Raw genomic sequence first — 25,765 nt, forward strand, 5'->3', positions numbered from 1 at the left:
CACACACGGCTCCGCTCCGTACACCTCGTACACACGCGGCTCTGCTACATCCACCCTGTAAACCCCTCCTGACCCCACACAGAAACTTCCCCTCATCCAGCACCATGACAACCAGCACAGCAGAGTCCTGCACACACTGAGGCCCCTGATCATGTGACCCCTGACTCCTCCCCTCGTGTGACCTCATCACAGGTCCTGTGTGCACAGAGCAGCTGTAGAAATCTCCGGCCTCGGGGGTCTCACCAGACTTCGCTCTTTTCTTGCAGGGGCCGCAGTGGATTTCATCCTGGATCCATAGAGCTGAATAGAGGAGCGATGTTCCTTCACTCTGATGGGAATTGATGGTGACGTTGATGAGTCTATGAGGAACGTGTTCAGCTGCCGACTCCGAGGAGGAAACTGCTTGTTGTCTGTGGCCTAAATATATAGGTTTTATTAGTAGATGAAAGGGAAGAAAACTAAACCCTGTAAGATAATAAATCTCCTCATATGTTTCCCTTATTATCTCCAGTAATTGTATTATTACACAGGATTCTTATGGTGTTACATCGGATCATCTTCTTCTCATTCAGGTCTCTACAATATCGGATCCTCTCAGTGAAGATCTTCTACAGAAGAGAATTTTCCTGATTTACCCATCAAGGATGGATATGGACAGAGACAAGATGGCGGAGAGGATGTTACACCTCACCCTAGAGATCCTCTTCCGTCTCACTGGAGAGGTGAGAGATTCTGATGACGTCACATTACATCATTCTTATCTATGGGAATAACAGATGGACAGAACTGGAGAGGTGAGGACTCTGGGAATGTCTGTAGTGAGATTTATTAATGTGTCTCTCCATAACCAGGATTACACAGTGGTGAAGAAGACCTCTAGTGATCGCTGTCAGGACCCTGTGTCTGAGGGATGGGGAAGACCCCTGAGCCCAATCACGGGGCCTCCACCTCACCCCCTGATCCATGAGGACATCAATGACCAGAAGATCCTAGAACTCATCTACAAGATGATTGAGCTGCTGACTGGAGAGGTGACACTGCTGGGAATGCTGGGACATTATACAGTAACACTATGAAGGGATCGGGGGATGACGGTATCATTGTGTGTGTCAGGTTCCTATAAGGTGTCAGGATGTCGCTGTCTATTTCTCCATGGAGGAGTGGGAGTATTTAGAAGGACACAGAGATCTGTACAAGAACGTCATAATGGAGGTTCCCCAGCCCCTCACATCTCCAGGTAATAGACAGGACTAAATATACACGGCCTATAATTATCTGTATGTAGAGAATGAATTCAGTCCCTGTATGTGTTTCCCCCAGATCTATCCAGTAAGAGGACAACACCAGAGAGATGTCCCCGTCCTCTTCTTCCACAGGACTGTAACCAAGAAGATCCCAGTGCTCCTCAGGATCATCAGGTAGATGGAGAGAAGGTGTCAGGAGATCTCCCCTATGATGTGTAGACGGCTGTGAAGGTCTTGTGCTCAGTCTTGTTTTATCCACCAGTATTATATGTTTTATACTTGTGTAATGAGAGCGGTGGAGATGGCAGGATTAGAGCTGATCATAGATGGGACTTCTCCATCTGTCTGTGACTTTTACAATATTTGTTTCAGGGTGAAGATCTGACCCATATTAATACTACAGAGACATATGTGAGAGATGATGAGCGGTGTAAAGAGGAGATTCCCACATATGACTACCCAGGTGAGTAGTAACCACTGAATGCAGAGAAGTCACAGATTCCTCTCAGTCACCGGCTGTGGCTGCTTTATCGGTGGTGTAGTCCGGCCGTATTACCATGATCACCATTTTCCCTCTAGACCACAACATTCTCCTCCACCCAAAACTGTTCTAATGACTTTGGGCAGTGAAAGCCCTTTTCTATAGAACTTACAACCAATTACATTGTTTCTGATCCTAAGGAATTCAGATTACTGCACAATCTCTCCTGAAATGGGGAGCAATATTATTTTCTCTAATCTTCTGCTCAGGATCCATAGTAGCTCCTATGGTCCACCATAAATGAGGGCAACTCTGGTTTACTGTTTAATCTGTATTTGTAGTTTTCAGTTAATGAGATTCTCGTGCTCTGGGGCGGGGCTGTGGGCGGGGCTGTGGATGGGACTGTGGGCGGGGCTTTATGTGGTGCACTGATTACATATTCCTCTGTATTGGCTTATGACCGGTCGCTGATCCCTCACTGACCTGCCCCCCATTATTACATAATGCATATAATAGCATTGATATTATTGGTGATAATGCCTATAATATTGTGGCCATTGTGAGGCTTAGAAAAAAATTTCATCCTGCAAAATTTCAACTTATCCAGATGTGTATTGATCACCTTGAACCCTCAAGTGCTTCACAGAAGTTAATTATGTAGAGCCGTGAAAATAAAAAATCATATTTTTTTCACAAAAAATGATCGCTTCTCTCTCACCCATGACAGCACCATGGAGAGAGGGGATCCGCCCATCAGGGACAGAAACCTACAGATAAAAAGGGCGGTACCTCTCCTCCGCCCCTGGTTGGGTTCCTGTCCCTGACGGGTGACCTACAGAACCGCAGCAGCTTAACTAATAGGAGATCCAGGGCTGTCCCGTCCGGGGGCTCACAGCGGGGAAGCCCCTGTCATGGCGGGTCGGTTCCTGAAGCCGCCACCGCTGCAGCCGACGGGCTCGACAGGGTGAGCGGGGGGGAGAGGACTGAGCCGCCGCTCTGGAAAGGATTCTGGGGCTGGTGGGGACCCGGGACACACACGGGCAGCGCCATGGTACAGAGGTGTACCAATATGGTGCTGCCCCGGAAATGGATAAATGTCTTCTGAGTCAGCGCACTGCGCACTCCCCGGGGCAGACAGCGGTGCAGTCTGGTAGAGGAGGTGACGTCACGCGCCGCGAAATTCGAAAATGAAAGTGCTGGAATTGCTCCTGGCTGGAGGCGTCCTGTAAGTATGGAAGACAGCGACCAGCAAAGGGAGCAGCAGCTCAAGCAGCAGCCTAAGCAGCAGCCCAGGCAACAGCAACACCAGCATCACCGGCAAAAAGAGCAGGACAGGAGTGATGGCCGATCCAGTCGCCACTCCACGCAACGCAGCAGGTCGGCTGCAAGGAGCAAGTCACCATCCTTGGATCAGCCCGTACGGGACCTGAATCCACCTCCCGAACCGGTACCTGCAGCCGCGCATATCTGGTGAGTGACCTTCGAGAATGTTCACCATTGTAATAGACTTCTTTTCCCTTATCAGGGAAAAAAGAAGGGGAAACAAAGAACAGGGAATGCCCCACTTATAGCAGAGCCCTGCGAATCCTGCATACAGGAAGTTCTTTGTGAGGAAACCCCGGATTTCGCCTCGGACCTAAGACCTGTAATCAGATCAGAGGTTCAGAGTGCCCTTTTATCCCTGAAACAAGGGGAAAAAGTTAAAAGGAAGGACGCTGGAGTGGGTTCCCAGTCAGAAGTCTCGACGTCAGGGGAGGTTACCTCACATACCTCAGTCACCGGCTCATCATCCTCAGACGAGGAAACGGGAGGCCATCATTGTTTTCCCCCAGAGGAGGTAAACACGCTAGTTAAGGCAATAAGATCTACCATGGGGGTGGCAGTCCCTCGCCCTGATAGGTCAGTCCAGGACATAATGTCCGGGCGACTGGGCCAAAAGAAACAGAGTGTTCCCGATAAACGAGAACGTACAGGGCCTTTAAAAAAGAAAAGGGAAAAACCAGAGTGGAAAAACTCCACTGTCCCTTCCCTTAAGAGGAAATATCCCTTTGATGAAGAGGCGTCCACATCTTGGGACAAAGCCCCGACACTAGACGTAGCTGTCGCCAAGGCCTCAAAAAAGTTTTGCACTCCCCTTTGAGGACACTTTTAGGGTACTCTGAAGGACCCCTTAGAGAAAATGGCCGATACCTTCCTCAAGGGCGCTTGTGAATCAGCTGGGGGAAATCTGAAGCCAGTTATTGTGGCAATATGTACCTCCAGAGCCCTTATGGTATGGGTGGATCAACTAAAGAGACAGTTAAGGGAAGGTACACCCAGAGAGAAGATTCTGGAATCTATTCCAGTAAATAAGGGGAGCGGTGGCATTCTTGGCGGACTCATCAGCTGACTTGGTGAGATTATCATCTAAAGCAGCAGCCATGTCAAACGCAGCCCAAAGAACGTTGTTGCTCAAATGTTGGCCAGGGGATTTACAAACTAAAATGAACCTAGGTCGATCCCCTGCAAAGGGAAGTTCCTATTCGGGGAGACGATAGATGACATCCTCCAAAAGGCAGGGGATAAAAGAAGGGATTCCCAAATCTGGGTCCTACAGTGTTTGAGGTCCTTTCGTAACAGAAAGTTCTTTCAGAGCAGAAATAGGATGACAGAAGGAGAGATATGGGGTTTCTCTTCGGTAACTCGTCCTGAGACAAGAAACCCTCTTGGTGACAGTTGCCCAAGGTGGGGGGGGGAGTCTAAACCTTTTTCTCCCAGCTTGGAGGGAAATCTCGAACAGCCCTTGGTTGGTAAGTCTGATTGGCTCGGGCCTAAGGATAGACTCTCTCTCTCCCACTGTAATGTAATGTCTGCAAAATATGATGTTTTCTGTTGGAACCTTCTAGAAGTCTCCCATTTTCTTATCAGGACATTGCAGCCTGCCATGTAGCTGCAAATCCCCCCTTTCTCTTCCCCCACACACACACACACCAGTGTCTTCATGGGCACAGCTCTGTGAAACCTGAAGCTGTCCATTTCCTGTGAGCAAGGAATGTTAATTAAGCTAGTGGAAAAGATGTTCCTTTGTTCTCTGATCTGTGGCTGAATGAAACTATGGGTGATATTAAAGAGACTGTACCGTAAAAACCATACGCAGCAGAGATATAAAACCCACATTTCTGCGAAGGGCACAAAGCCAGCTGTCTAAACCCCTAAGTTTCACGATTCTCGGACTTCTAGAAAATGAGATATGGATTCCTTCTAAACGGTGTGTCTGAAATACTGCATATTTGGTCTTGAATTATTGTAATCAACAAACTACAAAGAATGATACCATGTGCGTGTTTGTGCGAACTTCCTCCTGCGAGATACAGTTATATTAAGTTTTGTAGTTTGATTCTAAATCCAAGAGTAGGGGGCAGACCCTCTCCAGACTGCCCCTTCCGTGATGTCACACAGCAGAGGCTATAAGGCATTCCCTTGGCAAAACCAGTTCAGAGCAGCTGAAGTCCTCATGCCAGAGAGACGTGCCGATGAGTGGCGACGTTTGGTTACGTGCCCCTCCCCCTCCAGCCACATAGGATGCCTAAAGATTCATAAGCAACCGTGAGTGTACTTTCTGTTTTCATCCACTTTTGTTTTATACTTGTATCTGTACATATGTAATGTCTCAACTTTATAGCAACTTTCATCTATATAATCACTGCCCTCATTTTGGGGAATAAATGATATAATAATTCAGTCTGTCTTCATGCTCTTAGAAATGAACTATACGCCTTATTTAGATAATCGCTACTAATTTGGGGTTTGTCACGGACCCTCTTAATTAACTCTGTGATTAAGTAAAGCGTGGCTGGTGGCAGCGTAATGTGCGCGGCTGCCGAGACTAGCTGGCAGTACAGAAGGGTCTTATATTGCTGAATGAGGGGCTGCGGCCACAGCATTGATAATTCCTTACTGCAGTAGTCTAGAGGTCAGTGCACAACAAGCAGCCCATCCGGCGGCTAATTATCCTAGGTCCAGTTCCCTGACTGACCTGAGGGTAAGGGGGGCGCCGGAGAGCTGCAAGTTCCAAAGTGGAACTGAGAAAGTGGGATATACATAAATATTCGCAGTTCTTGGAAGGTTGTTAGCAGAGGTGGGGGCATCCAAAATAACCCCCCCTGTGGTAAATTGTTAGAGCAAGGTTAGTTTGCTGCATTTTGTTCACATGGTGCCAGTGGTGGGATAACTAAGATAAGCCCCCACTGTGCCTGTGATAGCCATGTGCCGGCAGTGTGTCGCGTCCCTCCGTCCACTGATACACCCGTGTCAGTGGTGAGATTGTGACATATTGGTGACACAGGGTCTGCTGTCCGTCACGTTTTGGTGGCAGCGGGACCCCTGTTCGTCATATTTGGTGGCAGCTGTGGGCTGTTCATCACACACCTCAAAAATACGTGGTAACTCCATACTCCATAAGATCTATATGAGAACAAAAAACTCTCGGAAATGAGGTCCTAAGTTTACTAAAGAAAGGAGGAAATGGAGTCAACCACCAAAATCCTGTTCCCACACTGCCTTATGACAGTATTAGAGCTCAGCGACGCATACTATGACGTCCCCATCCACAAAGACTACCGAAAATACCTCAAACTGCCGGTCTCTATAAATGGCGAGATGAGTTTCAATACAGGGCCCTTCCGTTCGGAATATCTATAGCCCACGAGTTTTCACGAAACTAGTGGCAGAAATGATGGCCCACCTAAGGCAGCAGGACATATTAATAATTCCATGTTTGGACGACTTTTTAATAGCAAGCGACTCGGCTCAAAATGCAAGGAACAGAGGGACAGAGTGATGAACACTCTACAGAACCTCGGCTGGCTTCTAATCCTGGAAAAAATCAAGGTTGCAGCCCAGCAAAATTCAGGAGTTCCTAGGACTAACACTGGAATCAAACACCCAAGAGTGTTACCTCCCGGACCACAAAAAGAGAGAATTGCTCAAATGATAGCAAAGGCGATTCAGAACCCTTCCATGACACTAACAAAAGCAATGTCACTACTAGGCTCTCTCCTCTCTCTCCGCCTGCCTGCCGGCGGTCCAGTGGGCTCAGCTACATAGGAGAGATCTCCAATGGGATGTATTAGCCAACCAGTTAGCATTAGGAGGTCACTTAGAGGGTCGCATTACCCTAGATTCCAAAACTTCATTCCCTAGCCTGTTGGGGAAACACAGACAACCTATCCAAATGGATTCCGTGGGTAATAAAAATCACATATAATTACCGCGGATGCCAGTCCCATGGGATGGGGAGCACACATGAACAGCAGGGTGGCTCAGGGGGAATTGGGAGGCCAGGAATTAGAAGCCTCCTCAAACCAAAAGGAACTCTGGGCAGTAGGCTATGCCTTAACACACTTCCTATCCATGCTGCAAGGTCATCATGTCCGCATATTTTCGGACAATCAAGTGACAGTGGCCTATATAAATCACCAGGGGGGGATCCAGGTCCCGAGCCCTAATGAACACGTCCTCCAAAATCCTCACCCTAGCCGAGATAAACCTACTATCTCTTCCTGCACTGCACATACAGGGAACAGAGAACCAGACAGCAAACTTTCTGAGTTGCACTCAATTGCGCCAGGGAGAATGAGCCTTTAAACGGTCCATTTTCGGCAGATTGTGGAAATGTGGGGAATCCCAGACATAGATCTGTTTGCCGACTACAAAAATAAAAAAGTGGAAGAAAAGGGGGAATCCTCGGGCCCTGGACGCCTTGATGCTCCCGTGGACACAGAACCTAACGTATGCCTTTCCCCTGATCATTCTCATTCTGGCTGTCATAAGGAAAGTCAGAGAGGATGGGTCGAGAATGATACTGATACCCCCCTTCTGGCCAAAAAGAACTTGGTTTTCCTGGCTGAGAATGCTCTCGATAACTGACCCCTGGATCTTACCAGATCTCCCGGACCTACTGTCTCAGAGACCAAGGTTACACCCTCGGGCAGTGAACCTCCATTTTACAGCATGGAATTTGAAAGGGCACTGCTGAGGAAAAGGGGGTTCTCCGAAAGCCTAGTTTCTACACTACAAAAGAGTAGGCAACCGACCACGACGAGCCTATGGGAGAACTTTGAGGAAATTTCTGTCCACCTCCGGGACAAGGGTTCAGGATGGGGTCCAGATTGACAGAATTGTTGAATTTCTGCAGAGGGGCTTAGAGCAGAGACTGGCGGTTAACACACTGAAAATACAGATAGCAGCCATAGGTGCCCTTTATAACCAGGATATGGCAGGCAGCCCCGGGGTAACATGGTTTATTAGGGCCGCAACCAGGTCCAGGCCAATAGTCAGCCTGAAATTACCATTGTGGGACCTGAATCTCGCACTATCCGCACTAACAGGTCCCCCGTTTGAACCTATCCAGTCAGTACCCCTAAATATCTTATCATTAAAAACTGTGCTTCAGGTGGCGCTATCGTCGACTCGCAGGGTGAGCGATATTCAAGCTTTATCAGCGGCGCCACCGTTTACTAAAATACTAGACGACAGAGTCATCTTAAAGCCTGACCCGGCATATCTATCTAAAGTAGCATCACATTTTCATAGGTCCCAGGAGGCAGTCCTTCCTTCCTTCTGCCCAAACCCTAGGAATAGGGGAAAGGAAAGATTTCATACCCTAGATGTAAAGAGGTGCCTAGTTCAGTACTTAGAGGCCACCAAAGAATGTAGGAAGGAAGGCTCTCTCTTTGTGTGTTTCCAGGGACCTCGGAAGGGACTCAAAGCATCTAAGAGTACCCTGGCAAGGTGAATAAGGGATGCGATTGCCAGGGCATATTCATCAAGTGGAAATACCATCCCGGAAGGGTTGAGAGCTCATTCCACAAGAGCGATGGTGACCTCATGGGCTGGAAGATCGGAGGTATCTATAGAACAGATCTGTAAGGCGGCCACCTGGTCATCACCTTCTACCTTTTTCAGACACTATCGTTTAGATCTAGCCTCTACGTCTGACCTGACCTTTGGGAGAAGGGTCCTTCAGGCTGTGGTCCCTCCCTAAGCTACAAATCTCTGAAATTCTCTCCGTGGTGCTGTCATGGGTGAGAGGGAATAGCTTAGTTACTCACCGATAACGGTGTTTCTCGGAACCCATGACAACACCCGCTTATTCCCCCCCTTCATGTGTGCGGTGAGCACGTTTTACTGTTCGTAGATTGGTTTTCATTTAGACACGGTGCTTCTTGATAATATGCAACATTACAATGTTATGTATATTCTTTTGTTGTTAACTAACCTGGAGACCCTCTGATGCTCTGTAACCAACTGGGGGCGGAGGAGAGGTGCCGCCCTTTTTATCTGTAGGTTCCTGTACCTGATGGGCGGATCCCCTCTCTCCATGGTGCTATCATGGGTTCCGAGAAACACCGTTATCGGTGAGTAACTAAGCTATTCACCCTCATTTTTTTTCCAAAGGGTAACAGGAGAAATTGGATGCCAAAAGTTGTTGAGCAATTTCTCCTGAGTACGCCCATACCCCATATGTGGAAGAATACTACTGTTTGGCCGCATGACAGAGCTTGGAAGGGAAGTAGCGCCATATTGGAGATCAGATTTTGCTGGAATTGTTTGTGGGTGACATGTCACATTGTCAGAGCCCCTGAGTTGCCAGGACAGCATAAGCCCCCAAAAGTGACTACATTTTTCCAAATACTTCCCTGAATGAATTCTTCTAGTGGTACAGTGAGCATACTGACACCACAGCTGTTCCATAGAAGATTATACCATTGGGCAGTGAAGAAAAAATAATAACTGTATTTTTCGGACTATAAGATGCACCCAAAATTTTCAAAAGGAAAATAGGGGAAAAAATGTGCCAAATGGGGGTCCATCTTACAGTCCGAATTCAGCTTATCGGGGGGATCAGCACAGGTGCAAGAGTGGTCACAGAGGTTGTTTGGTGGCCCAGGCCTCCGGAAAATCCCATCCCAGGCTGGTGTGGCAGCGGTGCTCTGTGCTGGGGTGGCAGCGCTCTGTGCTGGGGCGGCGGCAGTGCTCTGTGCTGGGGCGGCGGCAGCGCTCTGTGCTAGGGAGGCGGCAGTGTTTTGTGCTGGGGCGGCAGCGCATTGTGCTGGTGTGGCTGCAGCGCTCTATGCTGGGGCGGCGGTGCTCTGTGCTGCGTGGGGGGCTATGCCGCCATTTTGTCAAAGCCGGAGGCCCCTGCAGCTCCATTGCTGCAATGCGGTGGCAGAGATCTGAATCCGAGCATGCGCCGCCCACGGCGGCCATTTTTCCGGAGACCACCGCATCCCAGCAATGGAACTGCGGGGGTCTCCAGGCTTTGACAAAATGCCAGCGGAGCTCTCCACGCAGCACAAAGCACCACCGCACTTTAGAATAAACCCTAACAGTAACTCTAACTTTAGCCTAACAGTAACCCTAACAGTAACCCTAACTCTAGCCTCAACACTAAACCTAACTCTAGCACTAACTCTAACATGCCTTATCTGTTTCTTTTTACTTTATAGCACAATCGCTGACTGACACAGCTGTTTGCAGCAGCACTTGTAACACTGTTTCTTCTCTAATCTCTCACTGACAGGAGATCTGAGGCAGATTGCCCAGAAAAGTTTGCTGCTACAACAAACTTATCTAGTGATTTGTCTCATTGGCTGGTGTGACACTGACGTCATAAGGACCTGAACCAATCAGGTCTCAATGAGGTCGGGGGTCACAGGAAGCGCTGTGTGCCAGAATCCCCCAGTTATAAGGTACATGGGGGGCCCGATGAGCACAAAACCGCTGACAAGCGTCGGCGGTGCACAAAGTCCTGCTAGCGCCGACGTTTATCTACTCTTGGTGGTCACAAAGCGGTTAAGTTAAGGGTACCATAATTCCTGTCCAGGCCTATTTCATGAGTTAAAAAAAAAAAAAAAACTGGAGTCTGAACTGAGAAGGTAAGTTAATGTGTATGCACAATGTAAGTGCATATTAACACATGACCATTAACCAGAGAAAACAAAAAGCAAAAAACACAAATATCCTAAAATAAAAAATAAATTTCATGAGTTTTACTTTTTTTTTAAATACTGTGGAAGCATGGTTAAAAAGCTATGGTGTAACTACAAAGTTATGGGCCCCTATGCGAACTTTCAAATGGGGTCCCCCCACCCCGGGCTGCCACTAGGAGTTTCGGGGACCCCATACTGGCAAAATTTTCGGGGCCCCCTTGAGACCAGCCCAGGCTCCATCCCCCGAACTGTCCACAGCCTCATCGCTCCCATAATTCCACCCCCACATAGAGAATGAAAGGAGCAGAGGGCAGATGTCTGACTTGCTATACCATAGAATATAATGCCGCCCCTCATATTATATAACACAGCCTCCCCCATAGAATATAATGTACCCCCCATGGTATATAACACAGCAGCATAGTACATAGCACAGCATCACTGTTAGCGTGAGTGGTCTGGAGCAGGAAACCCCGGGAGTGGACCCTCTGGACCGTGGCACCGAGGGACCCCGGGCGAGCTGCCAGGTGGAACCGACCCCTATACAGGGACCGTTAGGAGCAGGCCCAGGGGTTCGAGTACCACGGTAGCTGGTACCAAGAGGGGCGGCTCAGGATGGATCGGAGTAAGACTGAGACTGGAGTAGGACGGCAGGAACACTGAAGGCAGGACTGGAGTAGGACGACAGGAACACTGGAGGCAGGACTGGAGTAGGACGGCAGGAGCACTGGAGGCAGGACTGGAGTAGGACGGCAGGAACACTGGAGACAGGACTGGAGTAGGTCGGCAGGAACACTGAAGGCAGGACTGGAGTAGGACGGCAGGAACACTGGAGACAGGACTGGAGCAGGAACACAGAAGACAACTGCGGAAGAGAACAAGGAACACGGGAAGCAGGACTGAGAAGCTGCTGCGGGGAGCAGCCGAGAACGGAACTGCAGGAGCAGAGCGTACACGATGTAGCGAGGCCAGAGTGCTGGAAACACAATGATCAGGCGCCTCCCTCAGGGGGAAGCAGCCTGATATGGCCCCGTCTGGTCCACCATTAGTCCAAAGGTGCTTCCGGGTCAGGGCACAGCCGGAGCATAAGAAGCAGGAAGGAGGCGCGGCCGCGGCCTATGGTGCATGCGCATAGCATGCAGGGACGGCATCGGTCGCGAGCCCGTCTCAGGTGACCGCTGCGGCCGTCGGGTGGAGAGAGGCTGCGGCATGGGAGCAGAGGCCAACTGCGGCGTGGGAGCGGAGGCCGGGTGAGTATGGCGGAGTGATGTAACCATCACATAGTATATAGCACAGCATCACATGGTATACGGCACATTACCGCATGGTATACAGCACAGCACCCCCCTCATTCTATACAACACAGCACCCCCATGGTATACAGCGTAGCATGGTATACAGCCCCCCATGGTATATAGCATCGCATGGTATACAGCACAGCACCACATGGTATACAGCACAGCAACCCACCATGGTATACAGCACCCCCTGTTGTGAATTCGCTTTCTGGCCTCCCTCTGGTTATTACTGAAGGTAGTGGAGCTGGTCAGATTGACAGAGGGATTGTGAGTTCTCTTTCTGGGCTCCCTCTTGTGGTTACTGGAGGTAATGGAGCTTGTTGTGAGTTCATTTTCCCCTTCACTACTGAGGCCCGATGAACTCCCTCTTCTGGTAAGGAAAGGTAGTGAGCCTGATTATCAGGCACCTGAGCCTAATGATGATGACTGGCTGAGTGGAGTTACGGACTGGATATAAGGCTGCCTACGCCCTTCTGCCCTGCGGGTGATTTCTCTGTGGGATCCTTGGAGACCAGTCTGAATTCCTGCTCTTCTAAAGCTAAGTTTTTCTGCTCTGCTTTTTGCATTTGTGCTTTGACTTTGTTTGCTTTGTTTTTCTGGATTTCTGCCATTCCCTGCTGGGGTGAGCTGAATTCCTTTAGCTCTGTCTTCTGAAAATACCTGAGTGCTGATATAGTTTTTGAAGCCTAGCTGCTTCAGGGTCTTTTTCCATATCAGCTGTTGGCTTATGTCTTTGATAGGGTTTTGGCAGATTGCAGACAGCAACCTTCCTTTCCTGTCCTATTCGCATTAAGCATGGGGATGAATGGAAGACGGCGTTTAATACTCCGGAGGGACATTTTGAGTACCTGGTGATGCCTTTTGGGCTCACTAATGCCCCTTCTGTCTTACAGTGCTTCATGAACGATATTTTCCGAGATTTTGTCGATAAATTTTTGATTATCTATCTGGATGATATTTTGATCTTCTCCAAGGATTGGGATTCTCATGTGGAACATATTCGGACTGTGTTCCGGATCTTGAGGGAGAATTCCCTGTATGTCAAAGGATCTAAATGCCTTTTTGGAGTACAGAGGATTTCTTTTTTGGGATTTATTTTGTCTCCGTCAACTATTGAAATGGACCCGGCCAAGGTACAGGCCATTTACGATTGGGTTCAGCCCACTTCTTTGAAGGCCCTCCAGAAGTTTTTGGGTTTTGCTAATTTTTATCGGAAATTTATAGCAAAATTTTCTAGTATTGCCAAGCCATTGACTGATTTGACTAAGAAGGGTGCTGATGTGTTAAATTGGTCTCCGGAGGCTGTTTCTTCCTTTCAGGAGCTGAAGCGAAGATTCACTTCCGCCCCGGTTTTGCGGCAACCTGATGACCCTGCTCGTGAGAGCTTACAATCTACAATGAGGTGAGGGAGATACAAAGTACAGGTGTGTATTTACATTTGTATTTTTACAATGAAGGTCCAGCCATTTTGAGGGAGTGAAGGATGGATAGAGATAGTGAATGGGCTACACACGCACACTTACACATAGAATGACTTTGATTAGTGAATGTGATAGGCCACTGTGAACAAATGTGTTTTGAGGGAGCGCCTAAAGCTATGCAAATTGTGGTTAGTCCTAATTTCTTGGGGTAGAGCATTCCAGAAGATAGGAGCAGCATGGAGAAGTCTTGGAGTCGGGAGTGGGAGGTACAGATTAGTGCAGAGGTAAGTCGAAAGTTTGCAGAGCGCAGCGATCGGCTATGCCGATAGACAGAAATGAGGGAGGAGATGTGGGGGGGTGCCGCACTGTGGAGAGCTTTGTGGGTGAGAACAAGTACTTTGAATTGGATCCTATAATGAATGGGCAGCCAGTGTAATGACTGACGAAGAGCGGACACGTCCAAGTACCGATTAGCCAGATGGACGACCCTGGCAGCTGCATTAAGAATGGACTGGAGAGGGGATAGTCAAGTGACAGGGAGGTGTTGTGAGTTCATTTTTCCCTTCACCAGTGAGGTCTGATGAACTCCCTCTTCTGGCGAAGGAAGGTAGTGAGGCTGATTACCAAACAGCTGATGACTGGGTCACAGGAACTGATGACTGGATATAAGGCAGCCGACGCCCTGCTGCATTGCTGGTGATTTTCCTGCTGGATTCTTGGAGACCAGTCTGATTTCTGCTTCTCAAAGCTAAGTTTTGCTCTGCCTTTTGTACTCTTTAGTTCTGGTTTTGTTTGCCTTGTTTTATGGAGTTCAGCCATCCCCGGCCGGGGGTGAGCTGAATTCCATTTTTGTCTCTGATCTGTTGATCTCTGGCTCTGTCTTCAGAATTTACCTGAGTACTGATATAGTCTTTTTGAAGCCTAGCGGCTTCAGGGCCTGTTTTTCCTCCTTCGGTGACTCATCCATTACAGAATCACCAGCCATACCGCAGATCCTAGGGTACTCAATAGCAGGAAAGAATTGTAAGAAAAAAAAAAGGTGTCAGAATTTCTTTGTGTATATTTTTTCCTCTATCTCTGAGGCCGTAGGGGGAATTTTTTTTTTTTCTCTCAATGGAGGTGAAGCAATTGTCTGATCGTGTGGAGCAGCTCGCTGCGGAAGTGCGGGGAATTTCCGCCTATCTTACTCATTCACATGCTGCTGGACCAAAGATCCCTACTCCTGATGTGTTTTTTGGGGATCGGTCTAAATTTTTGAATTTCAAGAATAATTGTAAATTATTTTTTGCCTTGAAGCCTAACTCGTCGGGGAGCTCCGCGCAGCGGATTAAAATTGTCATGTCTTTGCTGCGCGGCGATCCCCAGGATTGGGCGTTTTCTTTGAAACCTGATGATCCTATTCTAAATAATGTGGATGCATTTTTTCAAGCCTTGGGGTTGTTGTATGATGAACCTAATGCTATTGATCAGGCTGAAAAGGCCCTGTTGGCATTGAGCCAAGGTCGGGATTCTGCAGAGTTGTACTGTCAAAAATTCCGAAAGTGGGTGGTCCTTACTACCTGGAATGATGATGCCTTGGCAGCTCTCTTTCGGAAAGGTTTGTCAGAAACCGTAAAAGATACTATGATGGGATTTCCTGTTCCCTCAGGTCTTGACGATTCTATGTCATTAGCCATTCAGGTTGATCGGCGTTTGCGTGAACGTAAGACCGCACGAGAGGTGTTGCCACCTGTTGAACAAATGTCTGAACCTATGCAATGTGATAGAGTTTTGTCTAGGGAGCAACATCAGGAGTTCAGAAGGCGTAATAAGCTGTGTTTTTTTTTTTGTGGAGATGCCTCGCATATTATTTCTGTCTGCCCTAAACGAGAGAAACGTTGTGCTCACACGTTTTCTGTGGTTGGTGTTCAACCTAAGTTTCTTCTGGCAATTACTCTGATCTGCTCCCTGTCCACATTTTCCGCTAAGGCTTTTGTGGATTCGGGAGCAGCTCTGAACCTGATGGACTTGGATTTTGCTAAACGTTGTGGATTTCCTATGACGCCTTTGCGGATGCCTATCCCTTTGAGGGGTAATGATGCGACTCCTTTGGCGAAAAATAAACCTCAGTTTTGGACCCAGGTGGTAATGCGGGTCGCCCCAGACCATCAAGAAAATTGCAGATTTTTGGTGTTGCATAATTTGCATGATACCATTGTTCTGGGGTTTCCCTGGTTGCAAATCCATAATCCAGTTTTGGATTGGAAATCTGTGTCTGTGGTGAGTTGGGGTTGTCGGTGTGCCCTTAGTGATGCTCCTGTTTTCTCCACCTCTCCCCAGTCGCATGATGTTCCTGACTATTTGGCTGACTTTTATGATGTATTTAGTGAGAATGAGTCTGCGTCTTTGCCTCCTCATAGGAGTTATGACTGTGCAATTGAGCTGAGCCCGGGGTGCAAATTTCCCAAGGGTTGGCTCTTTAATTTATCTGTACCCGAACACGAGGCTATGCGATCCTATATTAAGGAGGCGTTGGAGAAGGGTCATATTAGACCATCCTCGTCACCCTTAGGTGCCGGTTTTTTTTTCGTGGCTAAAAAAGATGGTTCATTAAGGCCTTGTATTGACTATCGTTCCCTCAACAAAATTACTGTTAAATATCAGTATCCGTTACCCCTGATTTCTGATCTATTCTCCAGAGTTAAAGGTGCTTGCTGGTTTACCAAGCTTGACCTCAGGGGGGCGTATAATCTTATTCACATTAAGCATGGGGATGAATGGAAGACGGCGTTTAATACTCCGAAGGGACATTTTGAGTACTTGGTGATGCCTTTTGGGCTCACTAATGCCCCTTCTGTCTTCCAGTCCTTCATGAACGATATTTTCCGAGACTTTGTGGATAAATTTTTGATTATCTATCTGGATGATATTTTGATCTTTTCCAAGGATTGGGACTCTCATGTGGACCATGTTCGGACTGTGTTCCGGATTTTGAGGGAGAATTCCCTGTATGTCAAGGGATCGAAATGCCTTTTTGGGGTACAGAGGATTTCATTTTTGGGATTCATTTTGTCTCCGTCAACTATTGAAATGAACCCGGCCAAGGTACAGGCCATTTATGATTGGGTTCAGCCCACTTCTTTGAAGGCCCTCCAGAAGTTTTTGGGTTTTGCTAATTTTTATCGGAAATTTATAGCTAATTTTCTAGTATTGCCAAGCCATTGACTGATTTGACTAAGAAGGGTGCTGATGTGCTGAATTGGTCTCCGGAGGCTGTTTTTTCCTTTCAGGAGCTGAAGCGAAGATTCACTTCTGCTCCCGTTCTGCGGCAACCTGATGTCTCACTCCCGTTTCAGGTAGAGGTGGACGCCTCTGAGATTGATGCAGTAGCTGTTTTGTCCCAAAAAGATCCTGTGACATCTAAAATTAATCCCTGTGCTTTCTTTTCCCGAAAGTTCTCCCCATCCGAACGTAACTATGATGTGGGGAATCGGGAACTGTTGGCCATGAAATGGGCATTTGAGGAGTGGAGACATTGGTTGGAGGGAGCTTGACACCAGGTTGTGGTCCTTACTGACAACAAGAATTTGATTTACCTGGAGTCGGCCAAACGCTTGAATCCTAGACAGGCTAGGTGGGCCTTGTTTTTCACACGTTTTGATTTTGTGGTCTCTTTTCTTCCTGGCACTAAGAATGTCAAGGCAGACACCCTCTCTAGGAGTTTCTTTGCTGATTCTCCTGTTGTGACCAAGCCTGCTACCATCTTAGGCGAGGGGGTAGTTCTTTCTGCCATCTCGCCCGATTTGAGACGTGCTCTGGAAGAGTTCCAGGAGGACAAACCTGAGCGTTGTCCCAGTGGAAAGTTGTATGTTCCTGACCAGTGGAGGAAGAAGGTGATGTCTGAAGTTCATTGCTCTGCATTGGCTGGTCATCCAGGTATTTTTGGTACTAGAGATCTGGTGAGTCAGTCTTTTTGGTGGCCCGCCTTGTCTCGTGATGTCTGGAATTTTGTGCAGTCCTGTGGGACTTGCTCCCGGTCTAAACCTTGTTCTCGCTCTAGTGGGTTGTTGATGCCTTTGCCGGTGCCCAAGAGGCCATGGACCCATATTTCAATGGATTTTATCTCTGATATGCCTGTCTCTCAGAGAATGACCGTTATTTGGGTGATTTGTGATAGATTCTCTAAGATGGTCAACACCTCGGCAGGTGGAGCCTTCTGCCTGCCCAGGTGTTGACACTGTGGTGGAGAGAATGCATCGGATCTGGGACCAAGTGGTGGATAAGTTGTCTCTCTCCCAGGAAAAGGCCCAGCGGTTTTCCAACCGGCATAGTACCATTGGTCCCCAGTTTAAGGTGGCTGATATGGTTTGGTTGTCATAAAAAAATATCGCTATGAAGGTGGCTTCTCCTAAGTTTAAAGCCTAGATTTATTGGACCTTACAAGATTTTGGAGATTATTAATCCGTCTCTTTTCGGTTGGCTCTTCCTGTCACGTTTAAGATTCATAATGTGTTCCATAAGTCCTTGTTGAAGAGGTTTGTTGAACCAGTAGTTCCTGGGGTGGCACCTCCTGACCCTGTATTGGTTGAAGGTAACATGGAGTATGAGGTAGAGAAGATACTGGATTCCCGTCTGGCTAGACGGAGACTCCAGTATTTGGTTAAGTGGAAGGGTTATGGTCAGGAGGATAATTCCTGGGTCTCTGCCTCTGATATTCATGCCGAAAGATTGGTGCGTGCCTTTCATCGGGCTCACCCTGATCGCCCTGGTGGCATGGATGAGGGTTCGGTGACCCCTCCTCAAGGGGGAGGTACTGTTGTGAGTTCATTTTTCCCTTCACCAGTGAGGTCTGATGAACTCCCTCTTCTGGCGAAGGAAGGTAGTGAGGCTGATTACCAAACAGCTGAGCAGGTAGATGATGACTGGGTCACAGGAACTGATGACTGGATATAAGGCAGCCGACGCCCTGCTGCCTTGCTGGTGATTTTCCTGCTGGAATCTTGGAGACCAGTCTGATTTCTGCTTCTCAAAGCTAAGTTTTGTCTCTGCCTTTTGTACTCCTTAGTTCTGGTTTTGTTTGCCTTGTTTTATGGAGTTCAGAGATCCCCGGCCGGGGGTGAGCTGAATTCCATTTTTGTCTCTGATCTGTTGATCTCTGGCTCTGTCTTCAGAATTTACCTGAGTGCTGATATAGTCTTTTTGAAGCCTAGCGGCTTCAGGGCCTGTTTTTCCTCCTTCGGTGACTCATCCATAACAGGGAGGCCAATTAATAGAGCATTGCAGTAATCCAGGCGGGAGTGGATCATTGCTACAGTGAGGGTTTTTGTTGCTTCCATGTTGAGAAAAGGGCGGATTCTAGAGATGTTCTTTAGGTGTAAGCTGCAAGAGCGGGCAAGAGATTGTATATGGGATGTGAAGGAGAGATTGGTGTCAAACATAACACCCAGACAGCGTGCCTGATGCCGGGGTGTTATTGTGGTACCACCCACAGAGAGGGAAATGTCAGATTTAGGGAGGTTAGTAGACGGCGGGAGCAGAAGAAGTTCAGTTTTGGAGAAGTTGAGTTTCAGATAGAGAGTGGACATGATATTGGAGACTGTGGACAGACAGTCACTGGCGTTCTGTAGTACAGCGGGGGTAAGGTCGGGAGAAGACGTATATAGTTGTGTGTCATCAGCATAAAGATGTTACTGAAAGCCAAATCTGCTGATGGTCTGTCCAATTGGGGCTGTGTAGAGAGAGAAAAGAAGGGGGCCAAGGACTGAGCCCTGAGGTACCCCGACAGCAAGAGGAAGAGGAGATGACGTGGAGCCAGAGAACAAAACACTGAAGGAGCGGTCAGAGAGATAGGAAGAGAACCAGGAGAGAGCAGTGTCCTTAATGCCTAGTGACTGGAGCCTAGAGAGTAGGAGATGGTGGTCAACAGTATCGAAAGCTGCAGATAGGTCAAGAAGAATGAGTAGAGAGTGGTCACCGTTACGTTTTGCTGTCAGAAGGTCATTGGTCACTTTGATGAGTGCAGTTTCAGTCGAATGTAGGCGGCGGAAGCCGGTCTGTGAAGGGGAGTGAGTGGAGAGGTAACAGGTAAGGCGGGAGTAAACTAAGAGTTCCAAAAGTTTAGAGATGAAGGGGAGATTGGAGACTGGTCTGTAGTTGTTGGTGCAGGATGGGTTGAGAGCGGGTTTCTTTAGTAATGGAGTAACAATGGCGTGTTTGAAGGAGGATGGGAAAATGCCCGAGGAGAGGGAGAGATTAAAGATTGTAGTTAGGTGGGTTGTGACGACTGGAGAGAGAGACTGGAGGAGATGTGAGGGAATGGAGTCAGTAGTGCATGTAGTCGGACGAGAAGAAGAGAGGAGTCTGGAGACTTCTTCTTCTGTGATGGGATCAAATGTGGAAAGTGAGCCAGGGGAGATGCAGGAAGGGATGGGAGTCACAGCACTTGGTGGTTGAGAGATTTCCTTACGGATATTATCTATTTTTTCTGTCAAGTGGGAGGCCAGGGCATCAGCACAAATGTCTGTGATAGGGGCTTGTGCTTTTGGCCTGAGGAGAGAGTGAAAAGTGTCAAAAAGTTTCTTGGGGTTGTTGGCTAGTGAGGAGATCAGGGTGGTGAAGTAGGTCTGTTTGGCGAGGTGAAGGGCAGCATTATAGGTTCTTACATAAATTTGAAGTGGATGAAGTCTTCAGGTGTGCGGGTTTTTCTCCATAGGCATTCAGCACTCCTAGAGCATTGCTGGAGAAGTTGAGTTTGCGATGTGAGCCAGGGCTGTTTTACTCTGTGCTTGGAGGTTCTGAGGGTGAGGGCAGCTACTTGGTCAAGGGTGCTTCTAAGAGTGTCATTGTAGTGATGAACAGCCAGATTAGGACAGGATAAAGAGGAGATTGGGGACAGTGATGAGTGTAGGGAATCTGAAAGTGTCTGAGGGTTAATGGCTTGTAGATTTCTGACTGTGTGGTAGGTAGGAGTAAGCTGGGGTGGGCGAGGATTTGTGAGCGTGAAGGAGAGAATGTTGTGGTCAGAGAGTGGAAGCGGTGAGTTATTTAGGTGGGAGATTGAACAGAGCTGACCGAAGACCAGATCCAGGGTGTTACCGTCCTTGTGTGTCTCAGAGGTTGAAAGCTGCGAGAGGCCTAGAGAGGTGGTTAGTGATAGAAGCTGGGATGCAGATGTGGAGGTAGGGCTGTTAATGGGGATGTTGAAATTTCCCAGGATGAGGGTTGGAAGTTCTGAGGACATGAAGTGTATAGCACAGCACCCCCCATGGTATACAGTCCCCTATGGTATACAGCATAGCACCCCGCCATGGTATACAGCAGAGCATAGTATACAGCACAGCACCCCCCATGGTATACAGCACGGCATGGTATACAGCACGGCACCCCCCATGGTATACAGCACAGCACCCCCCATGGTATACAGCACAGCACCCCGCCTTGGTATACAGCACCCCCATGGTATACAGCACCCCCATGGTGTACAGTACAGCACCCCCCATGGTATACAGCACGGCATGGTATACAGCACGGCACCCCCCATGGTATACAGCACGGCACCCCCCATGGTATACAGCACTGCATGGTATACAGCCCTGCATGGTATACAGCACAGCACCCCCCATGGTATACAGCCCCCCCGAGAATGGCCCCACAGTCCTGGCTGTACTGTTGCATAAACTAAAAGAAAAACTCTCCTCACCTTCTAATCGTGCTTCCGCTGCTCCCAGCTCCTGTCTCCTGCTCTGCCTGATAAACAGTTAGTGCGCATGTGTCAGAGGCAGACAGGGGAATGATGGGAGAGGGAGCGTCGGCTGAAGCTCTCCTCCATCATTGCTTTGAACTGTACCGGCATCATAGACGCCGGTACAGTTCAATGCGGCGGGGGGGTCGGTGCTGACATGGTGCCTCTCTGACCCCCCTCCCGCCCAGCCTGCCCCGCCGCTGGGGCCCAATGCGGGCCTCCTCTGCTCATTGGGCTCCATACGCCAGTCAGGGCATTAATGCCCTGACTGGGGGCCCAGACCCCTAAGCGCTCGGGCCCCGTCGCAGCTGCGACCCCTGTGACCGCGGGGGTCATTTTTTATTTATTACTACTTTTGTCAGATTCAAGATATTTCTGTCACCATTGTGGGTTTTTCTATCATCAAACGAGGGGTACCAGCAATTTAGACCACAGGAGGAGTGAATATTTTGATTCCACAGCCACTTTCCGGAAATTAACACGCAGTGGATGTTGGAGAGTGAAAATTACACATTTGCCATTTTGATACCCAGCACATAATGCCCAGATTGTGCTCCAGGAGACACACACCAAAAATTAAGTGGATTCTTCTCACTACAATATTGCTAAATACAGGGATCCTAAATGTTGTTTGCGCACACTGCAAGACTCCGGAGTGAGAGCGGATTTTGCTGGATTGGTTTATAGAAACTCTGTTGCTTTTCAACAGCCTTTGAGCCACTAATAGTGTGGGAACCTCTGTTTTTCCAATGACAGATGATGGACCTGAGTGGGGACTTGTTTTTGTGAGATGAGAATTGGTATTATTTTTGCTTACATAACATTGATTGGTTTCTTTCTATTTGATATTTGGGAGGCAGAATGAACGGACAGTTGAACACCGCACACTACTGGTTCATCCAACAAGGTTTTCTATTAGACTGTGAATTGTCATTGTCTTGGTAAATAATTAAAGTTTTTTACATAGCTTGCCATTTTTATGGACAGTTTAAGTAGAAATGTTCAAGAATATAAAACTCAAGGATATTTTATTAAAAAAATTGTTTTTTTATCTTAGCAGATGACTGTACCAGGAGATCAGAGGGACAGCTGACATCTTCAACTATTAAATCTGATGATCTTGAGATCCTACAAGATACAACTGAAGTGATTACCATTACTCCAGATATATCATCATCCATTCACAGCAAAGATCTGTCATCTGATCCTATGAAACAGGTCCCATCTTCTGATTCATTACCGACTACTAAGGAAAATCAAAGTCACAAAAGAGACATTAAAAAGCAAACTGCTCCTAAAGCAAAGAAGTCATTTTCATGTTCAGAATGTGGGAAATGTTTTAACAACAAATCACATTTTGTTACACACCGGAGAACTCACACAGGGGAGAAGCCTTTTTCATGTTCAGAATGTGGGAAATGTTTTAACAACAAATCACATTTTGTTACACACCGGAGAACTCACACAGGGGAGAAGCCTTTTTCATGTTCAGAATGTGGGAAATGTTTTAACCAGAAAGGGAATCTTGATAAACACCATAGAACTCACACAGGGGAGAAGCCTTTTTCATGTTCAGAATGTGGGAAATGTTTTACACGTAAATCACTGCTTGTTACTCACCATAGAACTCACACAGGGGAGAAGCCTTTTTCATGTTCAGAATGTGGGAAATGTTTTGCACATAAATCACTGCTTGTTACTCACCATAGAACTCACACAGGGGAGAAGCCTTTTTCATGTTCAGAATGTGGGAAATGTTTTGCACATAAATCACTGCTTGTTACTCACCATAGAACTCACACAGGGGAGAAGCCTTTTTCATGTTCAGAATGTGGGAAACGTTTTAACAACAAATCACATTGTGTTGCACACCAAAGAATACACACAGGAGAGAAGCCTTTTTCATGTTCAGAATGTGGGATATGTTTTAACCTGAAAAGAAATCTTGTTAAGCACCAAAGAACTCACACTGGAGAGAAGCAATATTCATGTTCAGAATGTGGGAAATCTTTTGCAGATAAATCACTGCTTGTTACTCACCATAGAAGTCACACAGGGGAGAAGCCTTTTTCATGTTCAGAATGTGGGAAATGTTTTAATCTTAACTCAAATTTGGTTAGGCACCAGAGAACTCACACAAGGGAGAAGCCTTTTTCCTGTTCAGAATGTGGGAAATGATTTGACCGGAAAGAGCATCTTGTTAGACATCACAGCAGTCACACAGAGGAAAAGCTTTTTTCATTTTCTTAATGTGGGAAATATTTTACTTGAAAATCAACTGTTAATAAACATCAGAGACATCACATAGGGGAGAAGCCTTTTTTATGTTCATAATGTTGGATCTTCTTAAAGGGGTTGTCTCTTGTCATTCCTCATGTTTACTGATGAAAGGAAAAAATAAACTTTATTAATTCCAAATGTAAAACTATACCCATAATTCACTCCCTGAAGGTTAGTCAGTAGGTGACTAATAGGTTGAGGGTATATAGGATGAGGTGACATATACACACTCACTCTCCAAGCCTCTCATTTCTACGGGTTTCATCATCCTCACCAAAGACGACTCATCAGGAGACAATTTAATATTGACCTATATTCAAGTGAGACTAGACAAAAAAAACTAAAATCATGTTATCCGAAACAGTCAGAAAACTAGCCACATATTGGCAGACCCCAGACCTCAAGCTATATACTTTGTAAGTTTATAAGCCACTCCAGTGTCAGGAATAGATAGTATGTGAAAATACAGTATAATTCTTGTGTTTTTATCCTATAGGGACCGACCTAGTTTGGTATTGTAACTGCTGTTAATTAGTGGTGCAAACAAATTGTCCTAGACCAGTGATGGCGTACCTATGGCATGCAGAGCCCTCTCTGCTGGCACGTGGTATCACCTCATCTACAAGTGTCCTCGCTCCAGATCTGTAGCTTCCTGCCTCACATGGCAGTCAGCAGCGCTGCTGGATAACATCATCATTCAGCTCCGCAGCCGCTGTGCCAGTGAGAGGAAGCTTCCGGCGAGTTCGCGGAGAGGTGAGAGGTGTGTGTGTGTAATGATGTGAGTGATGGAGAAGGAAATGATGGGGAGAAGGCAATGATGGGAGTGATGGAGAAGGCAATGATGGGAGTGATGGGGGTGATAGCAATGATGGAAGTGATGGAGAAAGCAATAATGTGAGTGATGGAGAAGGCAATGATGGGGGAGAGGGCAAAGATGGGGTGGTAGTGAAGAGGGCAAGGATGGGAGTTATGGAGAAGGCAATGATGCGGGTGATGGGGGAGAAGGCAATGATGGGGAGAGGGCAATGATGTGAGTGATGGAGAGGGCAATGATTGGGTGGTGAGGAGGAAATGATGGAGGTGGAATGGGCAATTTCTACATGAAGGAGATCATGATGGGGAAATTTCTACATGAAGGGGATCAGGATGGGGCACATTATTAAAAGAATGGGGCATATTACTCAAAGAAGGGGACAATGATGGGGCATATTACTACAAGAAGGGGACAATGAAGGGGAATATTTCAGGGTAGAATCTGCTTGTTATTGTTAGGTTCTTTAGAAGGACGTAGATCTGGGGATTTATTCTGACAGAATTTTATAGGCTGAACTGGATGGACTAATGTTTTTTTTTTGGCGTTACTAACTATGTTACTAAGTTATTCCATGCTAATATCTATCTAATCTGCATTTTTGTCCCTAAAGATCAATCCAGCCGCTGTGTCTGGAAAGGGCAGTGTGAGTGGCTCAGTGTCAGTGTGCGACAAGCACGCATGAGCTTGAAGCCCCCCTGCTGAACAGAAGAGAAGACTGCAAAGGTAAGTTTCAAATCAATGAATTGTTTACATAATAGAATTGATCATCAAGGTTTAGGGATGACAAGCGCTGTACAGGGAAGAGAGTTTGCAGCTTTTCCTTCTATACCAGGAAAGATCTTTGAACAAATTATTAAACAACATGTATGTCAATACCTGGATAAGAATGAAGTGATTAAACAGAGTCAGCATGGGTTTGTAACTAATAAGTCATGTCAGACTAACTTAATTTCCTTCTATGACGGAATCACTGATTGGGTGGATCAAGGAAATGCTGTAGATATAGTATATCTTGACTTCAGCAAAGCATTTGACAAAGTCTCTCATACAATCCTTATTGAAAAAATGACTAAGTATGGAATGGACAAGGCAACTGTTAGGTGGATTCATAACTGGCTTAGTGATCGGACCCAAAGAGTGGTCATAAATGGCTCCACATCCGGTTGGAAGAATGTCTCAAGTGGGGTAACACAGGGCTCTGTCCTGGGCCCTGTATTGTTCAACATCTTTATCAATGATTTAGATGAAGGAATTGAGGGTAAACTGATTAAATTTGCTGATGACACAAAGCTAGGAGGGATAGCTAATACTAGAGAAGAGAGAGAGAGGATTCAAAAAGATATAAATAAACTGGAGAAGTGGGCAGCAATTAACAGAATGGTTTTTAACAGGGAGAAATGCAAAGTACTTCATCTGGGCAATAAAAATGAAAAAAGCATATACAGAATGGGAGGAATAGGGCTAAGTGACAGCACATGTGAAAAAGACTTGGGTATACTAATAGATCACAGACTGAATATGAGTCAACAGTGTGA

At 47.1% G+C, this 25,765-nt stretch overlaps 2 protein-coding genes across 2 annotated transcripts; both read left to right on the forward strand.

Moving 5' to 3' along the window:
• The first annotated feature begins 207 nt into the window (after positions 1-207).
• LOC141082379 (oocyte zinc finger protein XlCOF29-like) lies at positions 208-1,076 on the forward strand. Its single transcript, XM_073566318.1, has 3 exons — positions 208-467; positions 573-722; positions 852-1,076. The coding sequence occupies exons 2-3, from the start codon at positions 645-647 to the stop codon at positions 1,074-1,076; spliced, it is 303 nt and encodes a 100-aa protein (XP_073422419.1). The 5' UTR covers positions 208-467; positions 573-644.
• A 542-nt stretch (positions 1,077-1,618) lies between these two features.
• Positions 1,619-23,561, forward strand: LOC141082243 (uncharacterized). Its single transcript, XM_073566182.1, has 2 exons — positions 1,619-1,707; positions 22,194-23,561. Exon 2 carries the CDS (start codon positions 22,346-22,348, stop codon positions 23,312-23,314), a length of 969 nt encoding a protein of 322 aa, XP_073422283.1. The 5' UTR covers positions 1,619-1,707; positions 22,194-22,345; the 3' UTR covers positions 23,315-23,561.
• The last annotated feature ends 2,204 nt before the right edge of the window (positions 23,562-25,765 follow it).

This window comes from Dendrobates tinctorius, unplaced genomic scaffold (genome assembly GCF_039654945.1).
Source record: "Dendrobates tinctorius isolate UK_male_01 unplaced genomic scaffold, ASM3965494v1 ptg000017l, whole genome shotgun sequence".
NCBI classification, from domain to species: domain Eukaryota; kingdom Metazoa; phylum Chordata; class Amphibia; order Anura; family Dendrobatidae; genus Dendrobates; species Dendrobates tinctorius.

Bases quoted from the DNA above. Each gene is read 5' to 3' on its own strand.
- LOC141082379 (XM_073566318.1), top strand. From the start codon at position 645: ATGGATATGGACAGAGACAAGATGGCGGAGAGGATGTTACACCTCACC. The intron at 723-851 runs GTGAGAGATTCT...CTCCATAACCAG, and splicing joins TCTTCCGTCTCACTGGAGAG to GATTACACAGTGGTGAAGAA.
- LOC141082243 (XM_073566182.1), top strand. From the start codon at position 22,346: ATGAAACAGGTCCCATCTTCTGATTCATTACCGACTACTAAGGAAAAT.